The sequence below is a fragment of the Lepisma saccharinum genome, chromosome 5 (genome assembly GCF_977018435.1).
Source record: "Lepisma saccharinum chromosome 5, izLepSacc3.1, whole genome shotgun sequence".
In the NCBI taxonomy this organism is placed as follows: domain Eukaryota; kingdom Metazoa; phylum Arthropoda; class Insecta; order Zygentoma; family Lepismatidae; genus Lepisma; species Lepisma saccharinum.
Window position 1 is genome coordinate 48486891 of NC_139233.1, and position 27617 is coordinate 48514507.

At 39.7% G+C, this 27617-nt stretch overlaps 1 protein-coding gene across 1 annotated transcript in view; it reads right to left on the reverse strand.

Annotated features, from left to right (window-relative positions):
- LOC145988355 (radial spoke head 1 homolog) overlaps positions 1 to 27617 on the reverse strand; it is a 132174-nt gene that overhangs the window by 94449 nt on the left and 10108 nt on the right. The window contains exon 2 of the mRNA XM_083123231.1: positions 23965 to 24184. Within this exon, the coding sequence (XP_082979357.1) occupies positions 23965 to 24184 (220 nt within the window). The remainder of the gene's footprint in view (positions 1 to 23964; positions 24185 to 27617) is intronic.

A 27617-nucleotide genomic window follows, 5' to 3' on the forward strand; every position in this document is an offset into this window, starting at 1 on the left:
ACATACCCTCTACGCTCTATATATAATATGTGTGTGTGTTTGTGTGTCTGTATGTATATTATAATGCATGTGTGTGTGTGAAGTTCTTGATCTCATGTTGACAAAGTCAGATCTAAGAGCCTAGAGGGTGATTCAAAAGTCCCTCAACAACTCATATATAAACACATTGGTGTGTTCCAAGTGGACGTCATGGCACGGTGCTATATGCACAGGGAACTTTAACTTTACCTTTACCCAGTGGCGGCGATTGGGTTCCAAAACCGAGGGGGGGGGGACAGTATATTTCCCATTGTAGATACTGTACGGTTTAGCATAGTGGGGGGACAAAAGTGGCGAAAAGTGGGGGCCGACTGTCCCCCTCGCCGCCACTGCCGTTACCTGTATATCTTGTATTCGTTACTGAACCCCTGAGTAATTAAGTTTAGTTTTTAAATACGCATATACGAACCCTATACTATGTCAATCACTGAGGGCCTTCTAGAGACTTTCTTGTCTCTGCCCCCACCCCCGCACTGCGGGGTCTTGCGGCTTGTAGATCCGGCAGTGCTCGCTTCTGTGTTCTTCCCCTGTTCTTGTATTCGTGTATTTAAATTATTTTTGTATGAGATCCATATCTCAGTGCCAGTGAGATCCATATCTCAGTGCCAGTGATGATGATGTATTATTGTCCTGTAAACACATTTCCAAATTGTCTCATGAAAACTGAAAATTCTGATTGTTTTACCATGCATTTCCGTCCGAAGTTAAAAAAAAGGAGCAAATGCTGTCGAAAAGACAACTTTGAGGTTACTAACTCGAGAATTTGTTCTGCACATTTTTCTACCAGAATGTTATGAAGTCTGAATTACTAGGAATTATCACACTGATAATTCCACTTACACATCAGCAGGTCAGTGTTCGCGCAAGACGTGTGAAGTAGAGATGGCCAAATACAGATTTTTTTTTTTTTTACTATTCGGGAATCCGATGGAAAAATGAGAGAATCCGGATTTCGGAGGTAATCTCCCCATTTCGGAGACAATCCGGATTTCGCTACAACCATAACTTACGTAGAATTTTCAGTGAAAAATGCAGGCTCAACGAGGACTCGAACCCAAGGATGAAAGGATGGAGAGAACATCGCTGACAATTATACGATTGCCAGCAGGCAGGGTTTCGGAGCTAGGTCGCGGTGGTACTAAAGGAACCCTCCGGAGCGGAGTGATTCAGTTCTTTTTCACATGCATGCTCGGATCCTGAGAGATAGTTCGCAACTATGAATAATAGGATGGAACAGTTAGCAGAATCAAGCATATCTGGAAACTAGTAAGCTGCGTGAAAACTGACATACGTGTATTTCAGGATAACTATGATAGATATGAACAAGAAACTGTATTAGCCTTATCTGCGGATGTTTGAAAAGTCCTGTAGTAAATTCACAAATTCGTCGTTCCGGTTCAATATGAGTAATATGCATTGGCTGTAAATAGTTTTAATTGTATCAAAAATGCTAAAAGTACACATTTTACTAACTACACGACTTTCCCAATGATTCCAAATGACATACAGGAGAGATATCCTGCTACTCGATGTTATAAACTATTCCATATATGTTGGTTATATGCGTGCGCACGGGCGGAGGAGGTGGGGGGGGGGAATTGCCCCCTAATCACGGACGTTCGCTGATTTTTCCACAAAGGGACAAGGAAGGTATTTTTTTCATGGGGCATATCACCCCGATACTAGTGCTGTCCCCTCTAAAAACACCACTTGAATTTGAAATTATCGCATTCCTGCGTCCCCATTACATAATAATTAATGTAAATTACTATGACTGAAATATAATTATACTTGTGAAATATATACTTTTAGGTTGACCTTCGTTTTCGAGGTGCGGTCATCCTTGCCCCCCTCCCAGACGTTCCATGCCCCTATATTATTATACTTTCTGCTAGAAATTTAGTGGAGAGCAATATTGTCGCTGTTATTAAACAATATTATACTCTAAAAGGAAATGGCTCAACCACAAGGGGACAGGGGGCATTGCCTTATGCCTTTTTCCAACCTTGGACGGAAATCAATTATAGGGAGGGGGTTATACATTGAAGTAAAAAAAGCAAGACTAGCAGAATCTATACTAGTAGCAGGACAAAAGGATACTCAAGACGGAATTAGTTTTCACGTCCATCTTGCATTATTTCTTCCAGACGGTCAGGATCACTTGCAGGGGGTTACAGAGGGACAATTGTCCCCTCGACTTTAAATTTTATACAAATAAAAATACATTTCGTAAAATTTTCGTTCTCGCTTCGCTCGCGGTACCTGCTTTTTTTGCGCCCTATTAAATCAATACTGTTTTCAACTTTCAAAAATTTGGATCGAAAAATTTTCTTGCTCGCTTCGCTCGCAGTTTCTTTTCTCCAATACATTGTAAATTACCAGAGAGAAAGTAAGAACAAATAAGTAATGCAGACAGTTGCTGCTATAACAGTTTGGTTTGGAGGAAAACGAGCGCGCACATTTCAGAGACAATCTATATAATTTTTGCTGTTGGTTTGTTAAGGGGCGGATGAATAGATTACGTAATGTATTCAAATAATATGTTAATACCTAGGTATATATATATATATATATATCACATCAAATGCAAAAAACTAAAACAGTGAGATAAAATGAGGTTTTCTTTCCCGATCTGACTGAATTTTCAAGGCTTTTGCCCCCCCCCCCCTTATCAGAGAGTCTGCGCACGCCTATGATGGTGGTACCTTCTTCTAATAATAAAAACAAATTAAAATAACTGTAATATTAAATTAATAATTAAAATATTAATTAATATTGTTATTACATGAATGGAAAAAAGACGGCATATGAATAGGAATATAACCGCACATATTCATTATCTAGCTCATGAATAGTTCAGATCGCTTCAATTTGTATAAGAACAACTGCTCTGGCAAGGTGATTGTGAAACAGATAAGGAATTGAATATTGTTTGAATAACGAAAAAGGATGTTAGATCCATTTGACGAAATGAAAAGCTCTTAATTTAATATTTAATCATATTACTTGAGTAGTGGTGTGCACAAATCTTATTTGATACAGTCATCCAAAGTTGTTTGACCCCAATGTAATCCTTCCCTTAGAATATGTTTGACGGAAATAGACGTCTCTCGATTATACGACAGATGCTAAACAAAACAAGCATATTTACATTATTTAATTTTAGTACTTCGTAAGTCTCTCGTGGAAGATTCGGACTCCCTGGACACCCCGCCTCCCCTAAATAGTCCTTGGCTCTCAGTTGTATTGCGATGTTCGTCAATGTGTGTTTTTCTCGTCTATGTTTTTTGTTCTTTCAGACACTCGGAAAAAGTTTTGTCTTGTAACAGGAAACCTGTTATGGTCAGACTCTTGAGCGGGGGGAGAGTAGCGGACAGGGAACCTTGTGGTCTGCTTCTTTCGACAGAGCAACCCCTCTCTCCAGCAAAGTCCCATGCAATGGATTTGCCTTCGAAGGGGTAAATGGAATCAATATTGGTAAGACTAGGAAGAATAAATGACATCTGTCCGCTGTTTTTTTCGAGCGACGCTGATACGGGCTCTTAAACGGGCTCTGAGAGGTTCACGGTAACGCAAGGCAGGAAAAGAAAGACAAAAGTAGACCGTGTATGCATTTATATAGCAATTTGGTACTTCGTTTTGACAACCATGGGTTCGATGTCACAGTATAACCTGCTCTGCAAATCACATAGCTTCTGAGAGATGCAAATACAAAATTTATTTTAAGTCTACTTTATGCTCGGGTAGGCTAATCGGGACTGGACCTACAGTTTAAAGTGGGGTTCGAACCACTGGGCAATGTACCTCCGCTGGGTATCGAACCCGGGACCCCTTGATTACAAGGCTACGACGTTATCACTACGCCATCGGGGAGGCCCCATTTATGACAATGATGTGACAACGTAAACACTACCCCATTCGGAAAGCTCGGGGCGTAAAGGTAACCGGAGGGTGGTACTCATCGCAGGACAGAGATCAACACGGCTCACTGTAGAGTAGCCGCCCTGGGATTTACTTATCCTCTGATAAATTAGCACCTCGTGAGAGAGTTAAGGTGGCTGGGGCCGGGTGCTGATCACATCACCTTTAATTTGCTGAGGTTGTGGATGTGCGAGGACATACTTCTAAATTGTCTCATACACCTTCAAGGGAGTGGCTTTACCTTTACCAGTGGCGTGCGCAGAGGGGGTTGGTGGGGGTCATTACCCCCCATTTTAGTCCAGTATTCCTAAAGAAAAGAACGGCAAAGTCAGTAAAAAATGGTAAAATGAGGACTGACTGCTAATAAAGTATACGTAACCCCCTCACCTATTTCGAAAATCCTGGGCACGCCAGTGACCTTTACCCTGAATAGTCAACCAAATCCAACACTTTAAAGTTTCCCCTCGAAAAAGTTACAAAATTCACTGTTGCACACAACGATGTGAAACCCGCAATCTGGAAAAGTGGTCGGCAGAATTCTTTCAAAATACTTTCAGAAACGCTGGAAGCTGTGTATCGAAGTGCAGGGGGTCCGGTATGTGCGTGAACACCGTTCCCATTATTTTCTTTTCTTCAAGATCTGAACCTTCGGGACATTGATTGTACAGAATTTAATTTGCCGGAGCAAGTTATCTTTGTAATGGAACACGACATCTCGGCTCTGACAACAGAGCTCGCCTTTAGACATAACCTCCCGTGTAAAGGGGGGCAGTTGCTAAGCAATTGGCGAGAGAGAAACTTCTAAACAAATGCCCAGGGTTGGTTCCGCTCACCAACAAGCATTGTTGCCAAGTACCGGAACTATATATCGAATTTACTGAGCGCCGCTAAATCAAATCTACATGCATTAAAAATATATATCTTCACGATAAATTTCAAATATAATTTTACGAGATTTTTTTTTAGTCAAAAATCGTATGGCGAAGTTAGTTCTCATCAGTTTGTTGACAAAATGTGAAGAATATTTTAAAACTACTTGAATCTGCAAGCATATTACTACTGGTGCATGATTAATTAATAAATTTCGATTATATGCTACTTAGTCCATGACGTCTTATCACTATTCTGGGTATAGCGTTTCTTTCACTTATGTACGAAAAAAGTGACTAGTCGACTCACAATCTCACCATCGAAGGATCCAGGTTCGAGTCCTGGCCTGAACATGGGCATTCCTTCGTGAGTGCCCCTTCATCATTTTCCTCTAATCGTCATTCATCCTCCTCATCGTGATTTGCAGAAAAATTATGTCACCAAGACTCGCGTGGTAGGGATTTTCTTTTGTAATTTAAGTTCGAGTACATTATTTTCTTCTTATGAGGAAATTGATCGCAATATACACATGTTTTCAGTGAACAAGATGCGTCTAGGCAGGTGATAAAGCTAAACCTAAAAATAGACTATGTTAAAACGTGAGATTAGTCGCTAAAGAACGCGTGAAATATCCTCAAAAGCCTCTCGTTACTATTTCATGAATTTCGCTCTCAGCTGCCATTACAAATCCTCCAAATGTAGCGACTTCTTGAAGGTTGTCAACTATGCCAATAAGAGCTTAAGGATGATATGCCAGGGATATCGACAAGTACTTCATATCTTCCCGAGAATCGACACAAAATAAATGCAGGAAGGATAAATCTGATATCAGTATACAAAATAATGAGGAAGATTCTGAAAAACGCAATGGTAGAAATCTTGATTATTAAAAGACCATTAAAATTATGATTTATTTCTTCAAGGAAGTTAGAAGATCATATTACTCTAGAAGCAGAAGCAGAATATACGAATGGACTGCGGTTGTATGGGGGCCGACTCGCACATCAAAACTTTTTAGGTCGGGTTACTGAACATTCTATTACACGTGCGCATCCTTGCGCGCAGGAAGGGAGGTCATAGTGCGTTCTTGGTTTGCAGTCTTTGTAATGAAGAGTATAAAGAGTAAGGGGGGAAACCCCCCGAAGCAGCCGTCCTCCACCCGCATAAACCAGGACGTCTTTTACCGGTTCCCCCGTTTTTCTTTTTATGTGTACTTTATTTATGATATTACATGCATTATTATAACTTTGAACATTGTTTGATTTATGAATTTTGATTACAAAACTTAAGATTACAAGCCAGAACAGGCCTTATTTACATAAGTACACAAATACAATAAGTTGTATTTTTTATACCTAAAACTAAAAATTATTTTAATATTTGTGGGTTTGTGTGTGTGTGTGTGTGTGTGTGTGTGTGTGTGTGTGTGTGTGTGTGTGTGCGCGCGCGTGTGTACGTGGTACGTGTTTTTTTTTAAAAAAAAATATGGATTGGGGTGTATGCAGTGGCGAAGCCTCATAAGAGGCCCGGAGGCCGGGCCTACCCTAATATATTTGGCTATTACGGCTTATTTTATTACTTATAATTTCATTAAACGACGCCTTAATACAAGAAAACTGAAATTCTAGGCCTTACGATAATTTCCACAAATTTCCATCCCTGCCAGAGACTCTATCGTCGGATGTCGAGCCACTTCTCCGAGGGCCTCAGCGCTCCCATAACATTCTATGTGATTCATGCGGGAAAGCATAATTTCAGGGACGCGTTCGCCCGAAATGGACACAGTGAGTCCGGCCTCACACAGTGATGCCAACCCTAGCATAATTGTGCTAAACGTAGTACAATTTGAACTTTGTTGGCACCTAGAACCCTTTGTTTGGGATAAAGTAAAATATGTGCCCCTGGGAGACTGATAAATTGAATTCAGAGGAATATATTTTGAAAAAATAAATTTAATAAGAAATCGCAGATCTTATTTGTTTCCTACAAACAGTAGCATGCCGATCCAGCCACGTCTGGTCCACCGTCCTCTTTTCATCTTTTCTTTATCTTTCCTTACTTAGCTCACGAGGAACATTTTATTGAAGGAAATTGCTAGAAAGTTGGGGTCACAGCACAGATAAAACAAGCCGCCGCCTTTTGTAGTCGTCGAATTTTCTCAAACTTTTTCAAGAGTTATATTGAACCAATTATATTGGTTAAACCATTGTAATTAATTTAATGGGGGAAATTACCAATATTGTTTAACTAATCAACAACGCATGTTCACATCACAACTGCCCCCAAAATAGATGCATAATATGAACTTAAGACCTAAGTCATCCGAGCACAATTTAGTTACATTTAGCAAAATTTAAGAGTTTAATCAGCACACATTTCCTGATTGGGAGGTTGGCAACGCTGGACACACGGTACAAAACTGGGCTTCACATCTGTTTCTTGTCCAGCGCGGGGTGTCCAACGAGGGGGGGGGGGGAGGGTAGAAAGGCAAAGACAACTTGTTCGGATGGCGGAAAAAATGTTTCTATCACAGTGTTCTGCGTTGTCGTTAGTTTCTCGATTTACTCCCGTTGCGTTGTTATTTTATTGTTATATTTTATCTTGTTTTTTTTTATTTTCGTTCATTTACATTTTTGTTGTTCGTTGATTGATTTTCTTTTACTTCGCTTTTTGTGCCACTTCTGGCTAATTTCCGAAGATAAGGTTGAGTGATGATGTGATGAAATTGACGAATGGACACTCAGAAACATCCATGCCCAGGCCGAGATTCGAACGCAGGATCCCTGGCACCTGGCGTAGTAGCGCGATGTGCTAACCACTCCGCCACGTGGGCAGGGACGGCGCTACATGGGGTATAGGGGGGCTGAAGCCCCCTGTAGCCCCCTAGATTTTTGTAGTACGGTCTATGCATTTTGACTGAAAACTTAAAAAGTACAAGTTTACATTTCCCATTATAAAATTTCCATTGGGACAAGTCTAGTTCATTTAGATCGCAAGGTTATTTTATTACGATGTGTTCCAAAATCAGGTGGGGGCAGCTGCACGTATGCCTGATCATTTGATACTAAGTAATTGGCCAATCATGAGTCGCCAAACTTGCTACGAAATCTGCTGCCTACCTGGTAGGTATTCAATTGCTGTGGGATTGTGCTTTGATTGTTGACATATGCAGCTAAATGTGTTATAGCCTTTAAAAATCGTATCACTATATTTCGGAATAGGTACAACAGGTGTGACAAATGAATGTTTATAAGTAGGACGACATTCAGAATCTAAAAAGCGTTATATTCCTTATCTGTTTCTTAGTTCCTTATTCGAATACCGACAATTGCATGAGAGTTAGGGATGTTCTCTCATTGGTTTCATCGTTACATCTATCCTTAACGCTGGAATATGATGTTAAGGAATCGAACAGTACACAAACTATCTAATTTTTAAATGCTAACAATTGAAAATATTAAAATTAGGCTCCCAGTCCCGATAGTCTAGCGATAAAACTACTGCCTTCATATCAAGCTGTCCCGGTAGAGGTAACATTTAATTAAGTGGTTCGGATTCCACTAGAAGCTGTAGTTCTCGTCCCAGTTGGCCTCTGTGCATATAGTGGACCTTAATACAAATCCAATCAACTAATCATTGCAATAGGGTGCGAAAATCAGCACGTTGGGCAATTTTATTCCACGCAGTCCTAGTCCTACATGTTAATTAATTATTATTTGCGATGGTAGCAAATAATTTCTTCTGTGCCGTCACAGTGGCTAATTACTCTTCCGTGGAGGAGAATCAATCTTTGAAGCACATCTAAAACTATTCATCCAATTCTGATCAGCCTTTATGTTCGTATATTACAGCTGCTCATAAAAATAAGCATATCTTATTGTAGTTTCTTCCCATGAGTCATTTTCTCATTTCAGTAAAAAAAAAAAAAGGTATTCACGCTCTTCACATGTAAATAGTGTATGTAATATGTATACTTATATCCAGAGAGTTGAGAGTCACAGTGGCAAAATTTGATTCCGTGCAGCAGAATCAATATTTGAAGCACATCTAAAAACTATTGACCTAGTCTTATCAGTATTTATGTATAATATATTCTGAAATAAGATTATAATCTTCTGCAATTATTTTCACTAATCAGAATGCCCAATGCAAGAGTTTAAACTATATTCATTTATTTTGTGTCAACGTATTTGTCTCCTAGTGGAGGGAAAGTTGTAGTGAAAATATGTTTCTTCTTTGAGAGTGGCATCTCCTAAGTGGGCGGTATTTCCGCATCCTCCACATTTCTAGCCCTAAGTTCTGAATTCCAGTCGAAGGTATTTCATCATGGAAGTGAAGAAAAGTATCATTAACACATTTTTCTATTCAAGGATAGTATTGTTTATTTGATGGGTACTTTACTAAGTTGGTGTCGCTTTTCTGCAGCATGAAAATCTACAATCTTTCGCTGCTTCCTATTGTTATGATTTGGACAGTTTAGAGTTACGCACTCCGAGGCAGAAAATAACTAAAAATAAAGACCCTTCAACAGCTGCTTGCAATGGTTGAAACATTCAGAATTGCCTTTTACGAACTTTATAAGCTTTGTGTTATTAAAATGTGCATGTCCCCATCAACTGAATTGGTAACGAGTTACGAGATCCATTGTGTTCTTTCAGAAACAGCTTGCAAAATCCTTGGATTTAAACAAGGTTGTAGCTACTCATATAAAAAGATGTATCTTATCGTAGTTTCTTGCTGCGGTTGATTTTCATTTTATCAAAAAAGTACACACACTCTTTACATATAAATAATAATACATGTAGTATTTATACGTATATTCAGCGAGTTGATAATAAGTGTAGTTTTCATGGTGTATTTTGTACTGTTCATATGAATAGTAAGTCTGACATTATTCCACTCAATTATGGCTTAGGAAAATACAATATAATTATTGCTTTCTATTTCACATGAAAGATTAGTGCCTTTTGTATATGATGGAACAAAATGCAATATCTCAGTGATTTATCTTTGAATCTGACTGTAAAGTATGTTACTGGTAAAATTATACCGTAGTAAAGTATAAAGTAAATACCTTTTAGCCGGTATTAGTTAGCCCCCTAGAATTTGATTCCGAAATCTGTAGCCCCCCCCCCCCCCTACTTATTTCAGGCTGGCGCCGTCACTGCACGTGAGCCGGCTTTTCTTGTTGTGAGCGTGAAGTGAGCAAGGGGAACAATGAATTGTATAACTCTGGAATGCTACAAAAACAAGCATAAAAACCTATTACCGGGCATAGCGAGTTAGCACACATCAATAGTTACTATTCAGGTACGTTGATAGGTGCAAGGATATGTTGTTACATTTTTAAAAATAACTTTAAAGGTTATATTTTTTTTATATTTTAAAAAAGTCGCACCCATAACAACACGAACTCACACGCCTGTGCCTACCCTCCCAGCGACACCACGCTTAGCCACTGGGTGTATGTAAGATTAACTAAAATAAAATTTTGAAAAATAAAATTTAAAGCAAAAACAAGAGTAAATGTAATTGTATTGCAGTAATAATAATATAAACCATGAAATATGATAGGGAAAAGAGGATGAGGTTAGTGTATTGGTTATGATTGAGAGTAGATAAAGTTATTGCATCACAGAGCGTTTACATATAGCCTATAGGCTACACAAAATGATAATGAAGTTATTACAATTGAGTACAGTTTTGTTATTATAAATGTATTGCACGATTATATTTCAACTTGAACACTTTAGTAATGATTATATATATACGAGGGAGAATCAAATGAAAACCGCAAAAGTGCCATTAAAAATATGTTTTTCTTTCTAGGCGTTTGGAAATTTGCAGACACAGTCCTTGACGTCTTTCCGAACTGGTAGTACGAAGCAGTGCCGGTAGGTGGGGTTGGATGTGAGTAACAGCTGGTTCAAGATGGTGGCACCACTACGCAGTTGCACCAAGCAGGAACAGCGTGGAGCTATTCTATTTTTATGGAGTGAAGGTGTGAAACCGGTTGATATTCATCGGAGAATGCAGACGAAGTATGGAGACGCCTGTCTGTCACAGCGGCAAGTCTACGATTGGTGCAAGAAATTCGCAGAAGGTACGACTTTATTGACTGATGCTCCCCGTCCGGGTCAGGCTCAGCGAGTTCTGACAGAGGAGTCCATAGCCGCAGCAGATCGGCTTATTCAGGAAAACCGGCGTGTCACCCTGGCTGAAATGGCTTCCTTGCTGAATATGAGCTTCGGTTCAGTACAACACATAGTGCATGACGAACTCCGCTACAGAAAAGTGTCCGCCAGGTGGGTTCCTCGACAGATGACGCAGGAACTGAAAGTCCGTCGGGTTGATGATTGTCTAGAGCTGCTGAGGCGTTATGAAGAGGAGGGTGAGGATTTCCTAGCTCACATTGTCACTGGGGATGAAATTTGGGTGCACTATTTTCAACCGGAGACGAAACGTGCAAGCAAAGAATGGCGACATTTGTTTTCGCCGAAACCAAAGAAGTTTCGCAGCCAGCCCTCTGCAGGGAAAGTCATGTTGACTTTATTCTGGGATAAGAAAGGTCCTATTCTGGAACACTACATGCCCCCACGTACGACAGTGACTAGTGCCACCTACACTGAGCTTCTCAAGAACAATTTGAGGCCAGCGATAAGCACAAAGCGAAGGGATTGCTGAGTGCAGGTGTTTTGCTTCAACATGATAACGCCCGTCCTCATTCTGCTCGTGCAACCATGAAAACCATCGACGACCTACGGTTCAAGTGACTACCACATCCGCCATACTCACCAGATTTGGCACCATCTGATTTCCACATCTTTGGTCCATTAGAAGAGGGCAGAGTTTCAAGTCTGATGTAGACATCCAATAGACATTGCACGAGTGGCTACACAGTCAACCGAAATAATTTTTCTCACGCGGTATCGAAGCACTACCTATCCGATGGCGTAAGTGCATTGAACTGGGAGGGGACTATATAGAAAAATAATGTACAACTAAACATAATTCCTGCATTAAAATAGTGGGAAAAAATTAATTACGGTTATCATTTGATTCTCCCTCGTATATATATGTACTTCGGTAGGATGTTTAGGCGAAGTTTAGAGGTTGGGGTACTAAAAGAAGGAAACAAGGCAAATGATCAATAGTTGCAGGAAAGGAGAGGAATGACAACGGCCCATTTCCCTTTGGAGGGAAGGGTGTACAGTCAGAGAAAGTAGTTCTTGGGCCACGAGACCTACGGTATCGTAACATCTTAAAGCCTGTTGTCTATGCAACCCAAATAACAAAATTGTCGCTTAGTTTTGCCTGGCGGACCTGGATTCTCGGGAACAATTGAGTATTGACAGCAGCGTGAGTCATACTCCCAGGCCCAGCCACAACAAATAACAGCTGGGTGCCGTGAGACCACCAGAAAAAGTTCCAGGAATTGGTGTCTTAACAACAGCTACTCGTAAGGAAATGTTCTCTTTACTGATATTAGAGTCATTGTCAAGAAAGTTCACTGAAATGGTGGTTTTCATCGAATCATCATCGCGCAATACACATGCTGTCAACCCAGAAGTCCTTGAAAAAGATTGGAGTAAAAAACAATTAACAAATGATAAGACGAATCGCTATTCATTAGTTCCAACTTAGATTTTTGTGTAAGGCATGGATCATCATGTCCTATCATCCATTTAGTAACTTCATTAATCATCCTCATCGCCTTTGTTGACGCAAGTGCTAGAAAAGCAATATAAAATAAACAAAATTAAGATATTAATAAATAACATTTCCAGCGATTTCACGCAGCGACTCAGTTGCATGTAGACAAAGTTTCATTAATCGGGAACCAAGGGCTCCCTCGTTCTGCTTCACTGTAATTTTCCCTCCACTTTGCCTGCCGCGATTAACCTCAAGTTGATTAATTCAACATTAATTAAAAAACAACCAACGAAACAATCCAATTATGCTAATTTAGAATTTAGTAATAAAATGGGAATTTTGGGGGGTTCAGTTAAGTGGCTGCACATCCATTACGTAATCGCGATATCATCAAATTGTACGAAGCGTGTCTACACCTACGTAAAGTGTCAGTCCCCGTCATAGGCGTGCGTAGACCCTCTGATTAGGGAGGGCAAGAGCCTTGATGATAGTTCAGGCTGGAAAGAAAAACGTAATTTCATCTAACTTGTTTAAATTTTATTGCATTGATGGGTGTGTTTATATATACACCCCTCCCTCCGCACATATACATACATACATACATATGTATACAACACACACACACACACACACACACACACACACATACATATACATATATACCAACAGTAAAAATCATATAAATTGTCTCTCAAATGTGCGCGTTCCTTTTCCTCCAAACAATTGTTCATGCACTTAAGAGAAAACCTTTTAGCAGCAGTACTTCTCTCCTCGGTAATTTAAAATGCATTCGCTCTCAATAAATTTTCAGATCCAAATTTTTGCAAAATGAAAACAATATCGATTTAATATAGCAAAAAAATATCATGGAGTGCCATATTATTCTCTTTACATTTTTTTTTTTTCATTTAGATCGTTTGGCGTCCAGGGTTAACTCCCGCCGACCCCTAGCTACGGCTCTGAACTTCACAAGACTGCAAGAAAAGCAGACATTGCGAACAAGAAAATTTTACAAAATGTATTTATATTTGTATAAAATTTGAAATCAAGGGGGCAATTGCAGCTCTGTCCTTGCCCCTCCCCCCTCCCCCCCCCCGCGGGTGCTCTTGGCGGTCTGGAAGAAATAATGAAAGAAAGACGTAAAAACTAATTCCATCTTGAGTATCCTTTTGTCCTGCTACTCTTGCTTTCCATTACTTCCATGTTTGCCCCCCTAAAAATGATTTCCGTTCAAGGTTGGGGGAGGGGGCTGTGGTTGCGCCACTGCACCCCCTTCTCCCGTAGTTGCTTTGAACTTTCATCGGCTTGAAAATACTGAATTTTCTTTAAGAGTATAATATCGTTAAATAACGGCGATAAGATTCATCTATCCTAAATTTCTAGGTGAAAATATATTAATATAGGGGCATAGATGTCTGGAAGGAGTCGAGGATTGCCACATCTTCCCCTTAGAAAATGAACGTCAACCAAAAAGTACGTTTTCACATGTATAATTTGATTTCAGTCATAATAATTTACATTAATTATTGTAATGAGGATGCTTGAATGCGATAATTTCAAATTCAAGAGGTGTCTTTTGAGGGGGCAACACTATTATCGGGGTAATATGCCCCATGGAAAAATACCTTGCTTGTCTCTTCGTGGAAAAAAATCTTCGGACGTCCATGATTAGGGGGGTTATTTGCCCCCCCCCTTGCCTCCCTGTGCGCACGCCTATGGTCCCCGTGATGGAATATGTAGCGCAAAGCCAGGGCTTTAAGATCAAATTTGCTTTGTTTATGTTATTATTAGTAATTACCTCAGTTTTCTTCGTCTGAAGTTAAATTATTCATCACGACTATTTACGATTACATTAAAGACATGAATGAACATACACAATGAACCCATTTTTGTCGGAACTCGAACTCGGAACCTTGTTCGGCAAGAAATACAAATATCCATGAGGCATGGGTGTTTCATTGGAGATGTTCCTCTACTTCCGTCATTTTATCACTAATATATTTCTTCAATATACAATAATAAATCACAACTAAATAAAAATAAATATTATTTTGCATTTTCACGTGCATATGTTTTTTTACGTTTAGAGTGTGAACTGGCACCTGTTTATTTACATTGTTCTTTATGTTTCGTGTGTAATTAAAAATAGTAAAAATGCTTGTGAAACGATTAGGGCTATAAGAATTCCATCCGTGACGGAGTGTTAGCACAGTGTGCTACGATGTCTGATGTGCTGTGTTCGAATCCCGTCGTGCGTATGGGTGTTCTGTGTGAGTGCCCCTTCATCAATCGTCGTCTCGATTAGCAAGAGGTGAAAGAAAAACGACGCTAAATAAGAAAATAAAGAGAGGTTATAAGAATCATTCTTATTTCCGGATGTGTCCTAGATTTTATAGTTGTGTCTGGCCTCCGGAAGGAATTTCAAAGAAATCTCAAATGTCTCATACGTATTTTCGTCATCACGTAACTTCAAATTAGATGGAGAAACAGAAAATCTGAGGGAAGTCTACAATAATGTGGTTCCTTGGAGAAGTATGCTTAAATCAAAGAGTGTGCATGGTTGCTACTGGATTTTCGGAAAAGCAATTACAATCCCAGCTCAGAAATTACTTCCCGCTTTTCTAGATACGGAAAAGTCCGGATATATGTATAAAAATGTTTACCTTGTGAAGTTTTATCGATACTATAAGTGTCGGTAATTTGTTCGAAGTAACAAGTTTCATTCCAGAAATTACATAAGCAGTCCTTATTGGAGAAATAAGGCACACACACAATTCTGTTTTTTCCCAGTGTATAGTAGTTTTTTACATTTCAATAAACAAGAACTTCCAGACTTTGTTTACGAAATTGTGAACTTTTTCCTTCCCGAATTCATGAATTGTTTTCTCTTCCTGGTCCCGCCTCGACGAAAAACGTTCTGTCTTGCAAACACAAGTTGAAAGCACATACGGCTGTGCTATTAATTAGCAGTTGAGGAATTTTGAACTCAACCGTTCACTTCAACATTAATTTTTCAGCTGAAGATGTGTCATATTCTCGTTATATGCTAAGATGTCCTAGTAACCTATTATATTTACTGCAAATGCATTCGTGTCCAACATTTTGAGACAATCTGTCCTACTTTCCGCTGAAGAGTGATCTGATAGCCCTATGTGTGATGAGAACTGTTTTTACTCAATTTCTGATATAATTTATTCCAGCATTTCCTTCAACTTCTGTTACCTTGTTATTACCTCCAATGCTTACACAACTTTTCCTTCGTGCTCGACCTTTGGGTTCAGAAACGTTTACAACACCCCCATCTCCCGCGTGTAAATAGCAGGCAACAACACTCTAGAAAACCACAATGTATACAACTTGTTTACTACATATTTTACGAAAATATTAGAACGTTAGCTTCATATAACTGTGGATTGGAAAGAACGAAATAAAATACCTGTTTTATACGCACACTGGAACGAGCGCAGGCCTGCTGTGAGTCACTCTGGCAGTGAAGGTCACTGATCGAAGGAGTTGGTTCTTGCTTGTTACAAGCAGGCGCCTTATCTCTGCTCAAGGAAACACGGAAATCTTCGTTACTTTTTCTTTTCGCCAGGCTAATGGTGAACATTTACAGGAACGTGTGGAGTAGTATCGTATTCTATTGGAATTAGGTTTCGTGACGTTTAATAGATATCATAACAATATGTAAATCTCTTTTGTGACCTACACTGAATTTATGTTAAAGTTTCATTGACATGTGAAAGCAGAAATTTAGAGATCCTTCTTCCTTACGATTTCTAAACAATCGAAGAGTGTGGTGAACGTGAAACTGCTTCGCAATAACGGTATGTATTATACAAATGGTCTCTAATCAAAAACCCTATTACATCACAAGAAGTAATTTTTAAGACAATTCTACCACGTATCCAACGTAAGCAATATTCAGATTGATTCCAAGCTTCTGTTTGGGTTCTTTTGTGTCGCATTTTTACCTCTTGCGATAATCACGACGATGAAGATGATGGGTACTGATACGAATGCAATGCTACATCTAAGCCTCAACAGGTTTCGAACCTTGATTCTCTGGCTTTGTAGAGAGTTTCATTTGGTATTTTAAGTCCACTTTATGCACACAAAGGCTAATCGAGACTGTATCTATAGTTTAAAGTGGGATCCGAACCACTATGTTTGTCCACCGGGTATCGAACCGGGGACTCCTTGATTACAAGGCGACGCCGGAACTACTGCGCCATCGGAAAGGCTAAGAGAGAGAGAGAGAGAGAGAGAGAGTTACGGTGACTAGGGTAATGAAGAATTGAAAGTAGCAGAACGACTAAACTATTATTTTGTCAATATTGGGATTGTTAATGAATATTATGAATGTCAATACAAATTGAAAAAAAAATACGAAATTTCCATTGTGGCGTTCCAAATCGTTAATTTTTCTCTTTCCACACATTACTTTGCTACTAGATTTTCCATGCATGCTAAGATGTAGAAAGTGCTACATTTTTAGTCTGTGGAATTGAGATTTATTTCTGAGTGGGAGAAAGATCACCTCACATGTTTGGATTATACCCCCCCCCCCACACACACACACAGACGCACACAAAAGATATCGGCTGTTGTTTTTATAACGAAATATAACATGTATGAATTGTGTGAAGAAAAATTGGAGCCTATTCACATCCCTACGGAACTTGGAAGAAACCCCACGTAGAGATTGGGAAGTTCTGTTCCGACAAAATCGGGCTGTATGGTAAATTTAAAAGCAAAGTTCTACCTTGTGCTTTACACCAAGCCATGAAGGCGTATAGGGAGTGTGGAAATAAGGTCCCAAGCTTTCTTCATCAGACGTAAGGTGGGGATGATGTGATCAGCACCACGCCCCTGGCCGCCTTACCCCCCTCCCTTCTCCACAGTTTTCTCCAGGCACCCACTTTATACGACGCTGGGTGGGCACCGGAGCAGCTTGAACAGGTGGACAAAATCCAGATTCTCCCCTTTCGGTGATCGAACCCAGATCTCTCGCATGGTAGTAGAACGCCCTAATGACTGAGCTACTGCGGCACATATAGTATAGTAGCCTATGTAATTAAGGCAATAATTGTTTTAACGTTTCGTTCAACGTTTTTAGGCGAATTATTTTCGGACATATAACGTGTAGCTCTTGTCGGTTCTGCGACCCTGGCTTGAGAAAAGGCGATTATCTGACTAACAACATTCCACCTGACAAGTCACGTGACTTTCTTACATTTCCTGTGCCTGTTGGCTTTTGCATGAAAGACGAGTTGCTCTTGAGACAGACAGAATCACCCGATCACCTAATGGTGCAATGTGTGTTGTCTACCCTTCCGGCATTATTTACTGCTATTAAAGTCTTATGGGGAAGAACTTTTTTCCACCACTGTACATTGGACTAGCCAACGCTGCAATGTTGCCACATCGTGTGTGGAAACTAGCGATTCTTGATTTTCGCTCTCTTTGCGATTCACCATACGTAGCACCAGCGTATTTGTGCTCAAGTGCCAAATTTCGTAGCAATTGATATAACATCGCATGTAAAAGAAGAAATGTTAATTAGTACATGAAAATACCGAAGCGAGATTTACCAGTATATGGAAATTAGAGGATGTTATACTATTATTATCATTATTACATGTGAAACACTTGTATCGCCCAAGTAGATCAGACTAAGGCTGCGTCCGAAAGGTACAACGTCCAGACTTGAAGTATGGTCTTGACGGAAGTGACGTCACCTAGTGTAGTTCGAAAGCGCCAAGTTCACGAGGAATCAAGACAACAGGGCAGAACACGCCAAGTTGCAGGCTCGGTCACGTGACAAGTGGACTTGCTGTTCATTTGTTTGAAATTGCAGAGGTAGAAAACCAGCAAGTTGTTGGATGCAGTTCTTCCAATGAGTTGAAATGTATGTATAAGAACATTTGCAAATGCTATGTGATTTCTGTGGTGAAAAACAAGTGCTTAAAACGTGGGAAACTCACGTATCCTCGGTTATATCTACCTATCGTATTTGGCGCTGCAGTCGAAGTGCAGTTTGAAAGATTGTCACTTCCAGTCTACGACTTCAAGACTGCACTGATTCTTGAAGTATGCTCGCTTCAAGTACGGTCTTGCCTCTTTCGGAGATGGCCAAAGTTACGAATTTATGTTTGAAAATGAAATTTATTTATGTGGATCTATGGAACCTCTACGAATTTTGAACTGACCGATCGGTTCATTTATATTCGGCTCGTATCGTTTACTTTCGTGTCCCAAGGTGCCGAACGACACTCGCGGTACCAGCCAAACGATTAATGATTAGCTTACAGGACCCGTCCCTAATATATTTCTAGATACAGCATGGCGATTAACCAATAAAGACAGAAAGTCGACGTAAAATAACCAAATATGCAAGTATGCCAGTAAACAAAAAATCTCTCTTCTCTAACCGTCGAGAGAGAATAATGAGTTGGCTTCGCAAGGACGAGAAAGGCTGGAATTTCTTCTTTTATCTGAACCCCGTTTGACTAGAGAGAAAACTTGCGTTGGCTGTGCTTTGTGTGGGAGGACTTCTGCCCGGCTGAACAAGGCAAAAAGAGGTTCGCTTTTCTTTCCATGCAACTCCAATACGAAATCGTTCCTCGGATGTTGCTGTAGCGCGCAAGGTTAGGAATGCCGAACTGCATTCTTCAATGTTTCGCTTTTTTGTGTGCGTTCGTTTTCCCCCCCTTATCTTGTTTGTTTTACTTACAAACGGAGGATTTTCCCCTCCCCCTCCCTTCTTCTGTTTGTTCCTCCTGTGTCGCGAACAAACAAAGGTCCGGCAAGATCTATCCCAAATGTTTTCACGCGAACGTTTATTTACCTCATGCGTGGCGTTACGTGTGGGAAATAGGACACGTATGGATATTCACAACTAGGACAACAAGGAAAAGTCATTGTGTATTAATGCATAGCAACGGTGGGTAGACGCAGCTTTGGCAAACTGCACTTGGAGAGAAAAAAATCAAACTGGTGTGTCTTGATCCGGGCTCGAAATGGAAATTTTCACGAAACGGAACGCTTTGTTTTCGTCCATATGTTGTTGTCTATCTTTTTTCTTTTGTCCCTGACAGCGACTAGATTAACGACTGGTGAAATGACGCACTTCATTACAATTAATATGTGTCTTGTTTCGCCGAATGGTCCAGAGGCGCATTATATCACATTTCCCACTCAAGTAAAATTTTCTGCGAAAGGGAAATTCCCGTTTGGCCGAATCTCCTTTCGCCGAATATTTTGAAGGGAGGGAATTTTTACTCAGCTGGGAAATTTCAGGAGTTCGAGACCAAAGTGCACCTCTTTCATTTTTGTAAACAAAATAATAAAAAAAGTGTATGGCAAAAGATACGTGAAGAAAGGAAGTACTATACCCAGTATTTGTTGATCTGGAGAAAGCATTTGATAGAGTGAATCGGATGAAACTTACAGAGATACTGACAGTGCTGTAGTCCCAAAATTAGAATACTCGTGATTGACATAAAAGTTGCATATTACAATAGAGTAGTCATATTTAAAAATTTAAAAAATGAAACGCATTTCTTAATGATTGCATTCAAACGTAAAGCTACCGTAGTATTGTATGTACATACATGCAGGCTAGATTACGGCATGTGATTGTATATTTCCTTGTTGGTATTGCTTTTGTGAATTGTTAGATTGTGTACTATTAATAACATTAAAAATGAAAAAACTTGAAAAAAACAACAACTTTGAGGACTACATTATTTACTTTGAGGAATGAAGTTTTCTTCCGCAGCTGTTTTAACCTGTCTAATCGAAAACACTCCAAAATAGCTCTTTTGATTCATCACCACACTTGTCACTAGAACGTTTTGCACAAACTCTTGAATTAGTGCCATTTGAATCATAGTAGTTTTCCAACCACATAATCTCATATTTCTGAGGCTTAAAATGATCAGCAGTGGGCCTTCTTAACATTATGTTCCAGATCACGTGAAACCAGAAGTGCATTACCAAATTACATAAATTAATTTAAACTAAAAGTAGAAGGTATTCGCATTTTAGCAGAATATGACGAGAATGCTGCCTATCACCTACATCATTCAATATCTACTTTTCTAGTAAACAACATGCAGGGTACTGTTTCTCTAACATTTACTTTGCTTCGGTGTACCGACACACTCGATCCCCTCCGAAAATGGACTTAACTCAAATGAGAGTGCCACTTTATGTGAACAGAGGTGTACAATGAGTTTCTGACTTCGTTGAAATTATCTCTTACTTCAGTCCCTGGAATTTCCCAGTGGAGGGAAAATTCCCTCTCTTGAAAATATTCGACGTAAGAGGCCCGTTTTGCCGGAAATTTTGCTTAGGTGAGATATTTGTTCCTGGAGCATTCGGCGAAACGGGAGTAAACCCAATTGATAATAGATATTATTAAAATATTTACATATTCATCAAATAATATAAAATACATTGGACACGAGCCTTCTGGAATTTTCTTCCCTTTTTAAAATTTTAAAGAAACGGAAATCATGAATGATAGAACTTGTTCTTCAGAACGTTAGCAATATATGTGCTCAGCTTAATGTCAGAAATATATAAAGCAAGAAGCCGCAAGAACGATTTGCTTTGAGTTTGATTTGTGACCCCCAGGCCATTTTATACCACAGGGGAAAATAAAATACGAATGTATGAAAGAAAAAAAGAATGACCATACAGAGAGAACCCGAATTTGTGTAAAGATCTTGTGCAGCTCAGGAATCGAATCTACAAGACAGGACATATAATTAATCAATAAAAAATCAATAAATAACTAATCATAATGTAAAAAACGATAACCACAAGACACAAAACGATGAAGGCAATGTAGATACCATCATCTTCATGTGGAGGGAAGCTTATATAAATGCTATAATATGCACTATTAAGGAGTATTGATAATTTAGTTCACACTGAAAAGTAAAATGTAGTGAAATATGTAAAAAAAAATAAACGAACGGAAAAGGTACTTGCGATTGCTGACGGGACGGAACGGGAAGGTTTCCGATATGCACAAATCGGAACGCCGTTCCCTTTTGAGTCCTGGTCTGGATGGCTCCAAGCAGAGCAAGGACGTAGCCACTGGAGAGCCAATGGTGGGCTCCAGCTCATAATGAAATAGTTTTTGCCCACCAATCCGTCCATATGAGAAATTTGAAAATTAAGCATTTTAATGTTACCGATTCTTTTCCCGTTATTCAAATCACCACCATGGTGCCATAACCGAAGGAAGTGGATACGTAAGCACTATTCAGCAAATTCTCCACCGCTCCCATGAACCGAAGTAATCTAATCACATACCACCATCCATTACTTCGTTAGAACCAGTTCTTGAACTGGGAATCGCTACCTGAGTGATATTTGGTCGGTGTCGGGAAAAATGCGCCCGGGAAAATTGCGCTCTCGCAATAAAAGTGGGAAAAATGCGCCCTCCCAAGAGTAACCACAGTGAAAAGTGGGAAAAATGCGCCCAGCACACACGACCTTCACCAATATGATAATAGGTTGATTAAAACAACCTTGACGCAGCTTCCCCTCACATTTAACACAGGTTTGGGACTGTCAGGAAAGATAATTTTTTTAAAAAAAAGTACAGTAAAAATATTCTCTTTTCTGGCGTGTTTAGAAGCTGGAGATGATGTCCTTTGTCATATTTTTTTTTACTTTTGTAATTTTTATTTAATATGTTGTAATTTTTATTTTATTTGATTAAAGTTTTTATTTACATTTGTATTTCCATTTCTTGTGACCTCCGTTGACGATCTTTTACTCCATTTTTTGGATGTACGCCAGACTTCTGAGGCACTTGGTAAGGTCCTTGGGTGTGCTTGTTTTGTAAGTACTTGTATGTAAAATTTTGCTAATCTGTTCATCCAGTTTTATGTACGTTCGTTTCCTCTTCGTTCCTTCCAAACCGATGCTAGCCCTGTCATATTTGTATCCGCTGTATTCCACTTCCTGCTCAGCGTCTTCAGAAGGGTGTAGAATTTGGGATGAAGTCGAACTTTCTCCTGCAGCTTATTGTTCAACCTTTCGACAGCATTGTTCGTTCGGTGCTTTGCATCTCCTCAGTGCCACACATCAACTGGCGTACTATGGATTAGGAGCCACCCATCTTCAACGTCCTCCCGGGGGATCATTGCCAGAGCGCTGCACATGCGGACATGAAGCCTTACTTCTTCGTCATTCTTGTAGTCCGGTACCAATCCAACGTCTTGAACTTTGCGCCACAGACACTGGTTAAAGTGGAAGTAGCATCCCTTGACGGTACAAGTCGGGAAGTTTGAAATGAGGGAAGAAATGCACGCATCTTCGATGTCAACCATGATTCTTTCTGGATTCCAACCCGGTAAACATTCCTTCATTTTCCCAAAAAGTAGGTCGTAAGTTTATCTTTTTTTGTTCGGCAGGAAGGCGAATACTACTGGAGCGATGTTAGTCTCGTTATCTGTACTGCCAAGATCTGCGTGGATTGTATAGAGCTGGGCGAACTGCTTGCTACACGATTTGAAAGTCCCGTCCATGAAGAACTGATTGTGATTCTGCAGTATTTCCCTGCCTTTGGAGCTACAAAAAACTAGGATTCTCTGCTCGTCTCCTTCATCTACCAAAAGGAAACTTGAACTGTCGCCCATTTTCAGGTCTTCTTCAGATAAAACGATGTTCTGTCTGGAATTCGGGTCCCGACGATCTCCTTGTGCCTGCCTCCTCACACAGTTCATGCTGCGTTTGAAGCTGGAGTACACAGGAACTTCCGCCACGAGGTCGAATCCTTGATTAAACAAGGGACCCATTTCTTTCTGGTAGAGCTTAGACATAGATTCGTCACCTTCTCTTGCTCGCTTCTTAGCTGCCACTCGCTTAATTGTGTGCTGGGCGCATTTTTCCCACTTTCTAATGTGGTTACTGTTGGGAGGGCGCAATTTTCCCACTTTTATTGCGAGAGCGCATTTTTCCCGGGCGCATTTTTCCCTGATTCATTTGGTCGAACCTTATAGCTAACTCTCCCATAGTTTAACATGGCGAAAGTGAGGCAACTGGGAAAATGCCTTTCGAAAAATTTGCAAGGATACCATCCCTCCGCATCGAACACTGGCTGTAACACATATCTTCGAGCTAGAAATAACAGAAAACAAACATGGGCGTACTCAGACATTTTTCAAGAGGCTGGAGTAACACATTTCATTGTGCTCTTTGCGTTGGAAAGTAAAATAAATGTTATTCCCTTTTCAAATAATTCAAACTAAGTCATTGCCACAAGTTCGAAATATTTACGTATAGCTATCTCGTATATTTCTTGATCTCCCCGGGAAAGTGTTGAAAAATTACGGGTACGCCCTTAGATCCCTGTGCTGGTGCAGAGGTTGTAAACGGATTGTCAGGCATTTTTGTTAATTATTGAAGCTCTCTTTGCGTAAAACAGTAAATAAAATTACACGAGCACCGACTTACCTTCGTACGAAGAGCCATCGGGGTAGCAGAACTTCCCCACGCCGTGCTTCACCCCCCGCTTCCACGTACCCTCGTAGTTGCACTTGTTCTTGAAGAGGTAGATGCCGTGTCCGTCCCTCAGCCCCTTCTTGTAGAAGCCGTCGTAGATTTCCTTGTTGGGCAACGTGGCTCGGCCGCGACCGTCTCGCTCTCCGGCGGCGTTGCGTTCTCCTGCGTACTCCTGTTGAGAGAGGAATTGTTGGTGAATGAGTATTTTGATTGTGGATGAGTTTTTATGTTCACTTTATGCACAGGAAAGCTAATCGAGACTGGACCTACAGTTTAAAGTGGGATCAGAACCACCTAGTGCCTTCACCGGGTATCGAACCCGGAACCCCTTGGAATTGTGGATGAGGATTCACTGTGTATGCCGATTGAATGAACTCTTTCCGAAATGATCAAAATGCGAAATCGTAGGCGACGTATCATCACTAGAGCCCGGATTTTAGGCAAAATGCCTATTCGTTTCCGACGCTGGTAGACAAAAACTGAACACAAAAGTATACCGATCCGAAGGTTCTTAACATTCTGAACAATACTTTATGTTGCCTTTTTTGCCTATTTCACCTTACGCTACCTTTTTCAAACATTTTTTGCCTTTTTTGACTCTTGTGTCATTCCGACAAGGCATTATGTTGCCTTTTTTGCCTATTTCATCTTACGCTGCCCTTTTCAAACATTTTTGCCTTTTTTATGCCTCTTTTGTCATTCCGATAAGGCATTTTTTAAAATTATATTTCTCTTCTTCTATATGATTTCGTTTTTCAATAACCCTTGTTATTCAAATTATTATTTGTAAATACATTTTTTAAGATTTAAGAAGAATTTAAGTCCTTCTCTTCAATTTTTAATGCCCCTTCTTCAATTTTCACTGCCTCTTTCCGAAACTTGACTGCCTTTTTTCGACATACACTGCCTTTTTTGCAATTTTTCGTTGCCTTTTTGCCTGCCATTTTTAATACTTTTCAGTGCCTGAACATCCGGGCTCTAATCATCACTTTCACGGGTGAGGGGTCTACACGTTTCTTCACAAACGAGCCACTCTAGGTGTTCTCCCAATGCTGTACTGGCAACGTTGTCGCCTTCTAATTAAGGGGTATCAGGTGTGGTTCCCGATGGATGATATAAACTTAAACTGTAGTCCGATCCCGATTAATTTCTCTGCGCATAAAGTTGACTTAAACATTGACCAACCTCTGACGAGCAATTCTTAGAAAAATTGACAGACGTGATCCTACAGAAATATATATTATCACAGTACGCTACGACGCCAGGCGTCCCGGGTTCGAATCTCGGTTTTGGGACGGGTGTTCTTTGTGAGTGTCCCTTCACCAGATCAGTCAAAAGTAGCAGAAGAGCGACGCTAAATAACAAAAATAAAAACAAATGTAATATAGTTCCAAGATAAAATTTTCTGAAAATGTTCAGCAATTTTAGAAGATTATTTCGCTAATATTGTCTACCTGGAAGAAGGGCAGTTGCCAATTGTCATGAACATAAATTGTTAGAAGAAACATCGGAAGCATGTGATTCTTCTCCGATATTATCATAGCATCTTTAAAAAGCTATGTATGTTTCCAAGCTTGTAGGTTCTTGTTAAACTGAGCAGTCAATATTTTCTCCAAATGGGGGAAGAATTCCTTCTAATCAAGTTGTATATAGAGAAAAGAATTTCATAACCTGCAGCTGAGTTATCCGAGGGCCGATGTAATTTCCAAACTCAGATTATACTTCAGGAATCTAAAGAAAAAGTCTTTCCAAACAGAGGCGTAACGAAGATGTATTTTTCGGGTGGGACCCAACTTACGATAAAGTGTGGTAAGAAATTACTAGGGAAGAGTAAGAGTGACAGCAACTTGCACTGTATCATGCACGTACGCATAACAATCGTGACCACTGTGTTCATGAAATATTACCATAAAATATTGAGTTGATGTTTTAAGTCCACTTTGTACACAGTAAGGCTAATCGGGACTGGATCTACAGTTTACAGTGGACTCCGAACCTCTTTGTGCCTCCACCTGGTATCGAACCCGGGACCCCTAGATAACAAGGCGACGACGCTACCACTGCGCCATCCGGGAGGTCCCACCATAAAATATTATTACAAAAATATTGTTATCCGTCAATACATTCACCGAACACCTTAAACTTGCAGAGGAGAAAGTTTATGATATTGGCAGTGTTTTCATAGAATATGTTTAAAACCTGAAGTACATAATTATTCTATTTTGTTATTAATTTCTACTTCTAATTTCATTTCTAATTTCCTTAATCAAGTAAAATGCCTTATAAGTTGAGGGGAAATTATATTCATAAAGCTCAGCTCTCACATAATAATACTATTTTTGTAATATCTAGATTTATGGAACCAGTTATACTTTGAATTGAATTAGTACGAATACACTAGACTATGAAGACGTGAAGTTCTGATCTGGTTCTTGCATTTTACAACAACTTTACAATTTGAGTAACTTTTACTTTGATTATTCCGTTAGAATCCATATGAACTGAACGTTATTTCTATATCAAAAATAATATAAAAACAACTAGTTTTCTTCTCATTTGAAATGGACGATGCAAATTTTCAATGGGGAGAAGGTTGACCCACTGTGTCTCTCACCAATAGTCAGTTGGCTATGAAGTTAAATGTGTGACAAGCATGCTATAAAATCATTATATTTTTGACGATTTCATCCTTGCTTGTACTTAACCAAAGTCGATAACGTTCCCACATATCCTCTACAAGTTACAAGTCCCTGATATAACCCAAAGGTTTATTGTCGCAGCAACACAAGTTTTCCAAATGTCCCTATCCTGGGTAAAATCAGTCGAATCCACCCTTGACCATCCTTCAGGTTCTTAACATTTTTATTACAACTTCTTCTTGGCCTTCCTACAAGCCTCTGACCATCAGGTTTCCCAATCTGAATAAATAGTTTGATGTGGATTATTAATTATATTCCCACATTTTCTTCAAGTGTCTGTCTAATGTCAAATATTTGATCGATCTGTTACATTTGGAGGCACATTTATAATCTATAATAGTTCCATTACCATCTTAACACAATACATCCTACAACATTAAAGAATTATTCAGGTATATATCTAAAGGATCTACCAATTTGAACGTCAGATCTTTAAAAGAGGGTTATGGCAACACTGACTGGAATAACGAGATGGAACTGTGACATCTGTGTGCAGTAGTCTGTGGCAAGTTATCATGGAGAGATACACAATGCAACAACAAGGGGTGTGCGGGACAGAATTTTTGGGGTCGGGACGGGACCGGGATGGTTTTTTTTTTAAATCTCGACATTCGCGACGGGAAAAATTATCCATTTACCGACAAGGTCGGAAAATTTTCGGGACGGGAAATGTTCGAAATTTCCCGAAGCTCTAAAAATTTCGAATTCTACACGTCATTTTCAACTTGAGTGATTGTTTTTGCATTTCTGGAATAAAAACAAACAATTTCCGATACGTTCCAGCACTTGCAATGGAGAAAACGTCGAGAATTAACAACTTTTTAAAATGACCATTCGGTATTTCCCTACTGCTCGGGATCCCGAAAAGTCGGGAAGTCATTTGCCTTAGTCGGGATCGGGACGGAA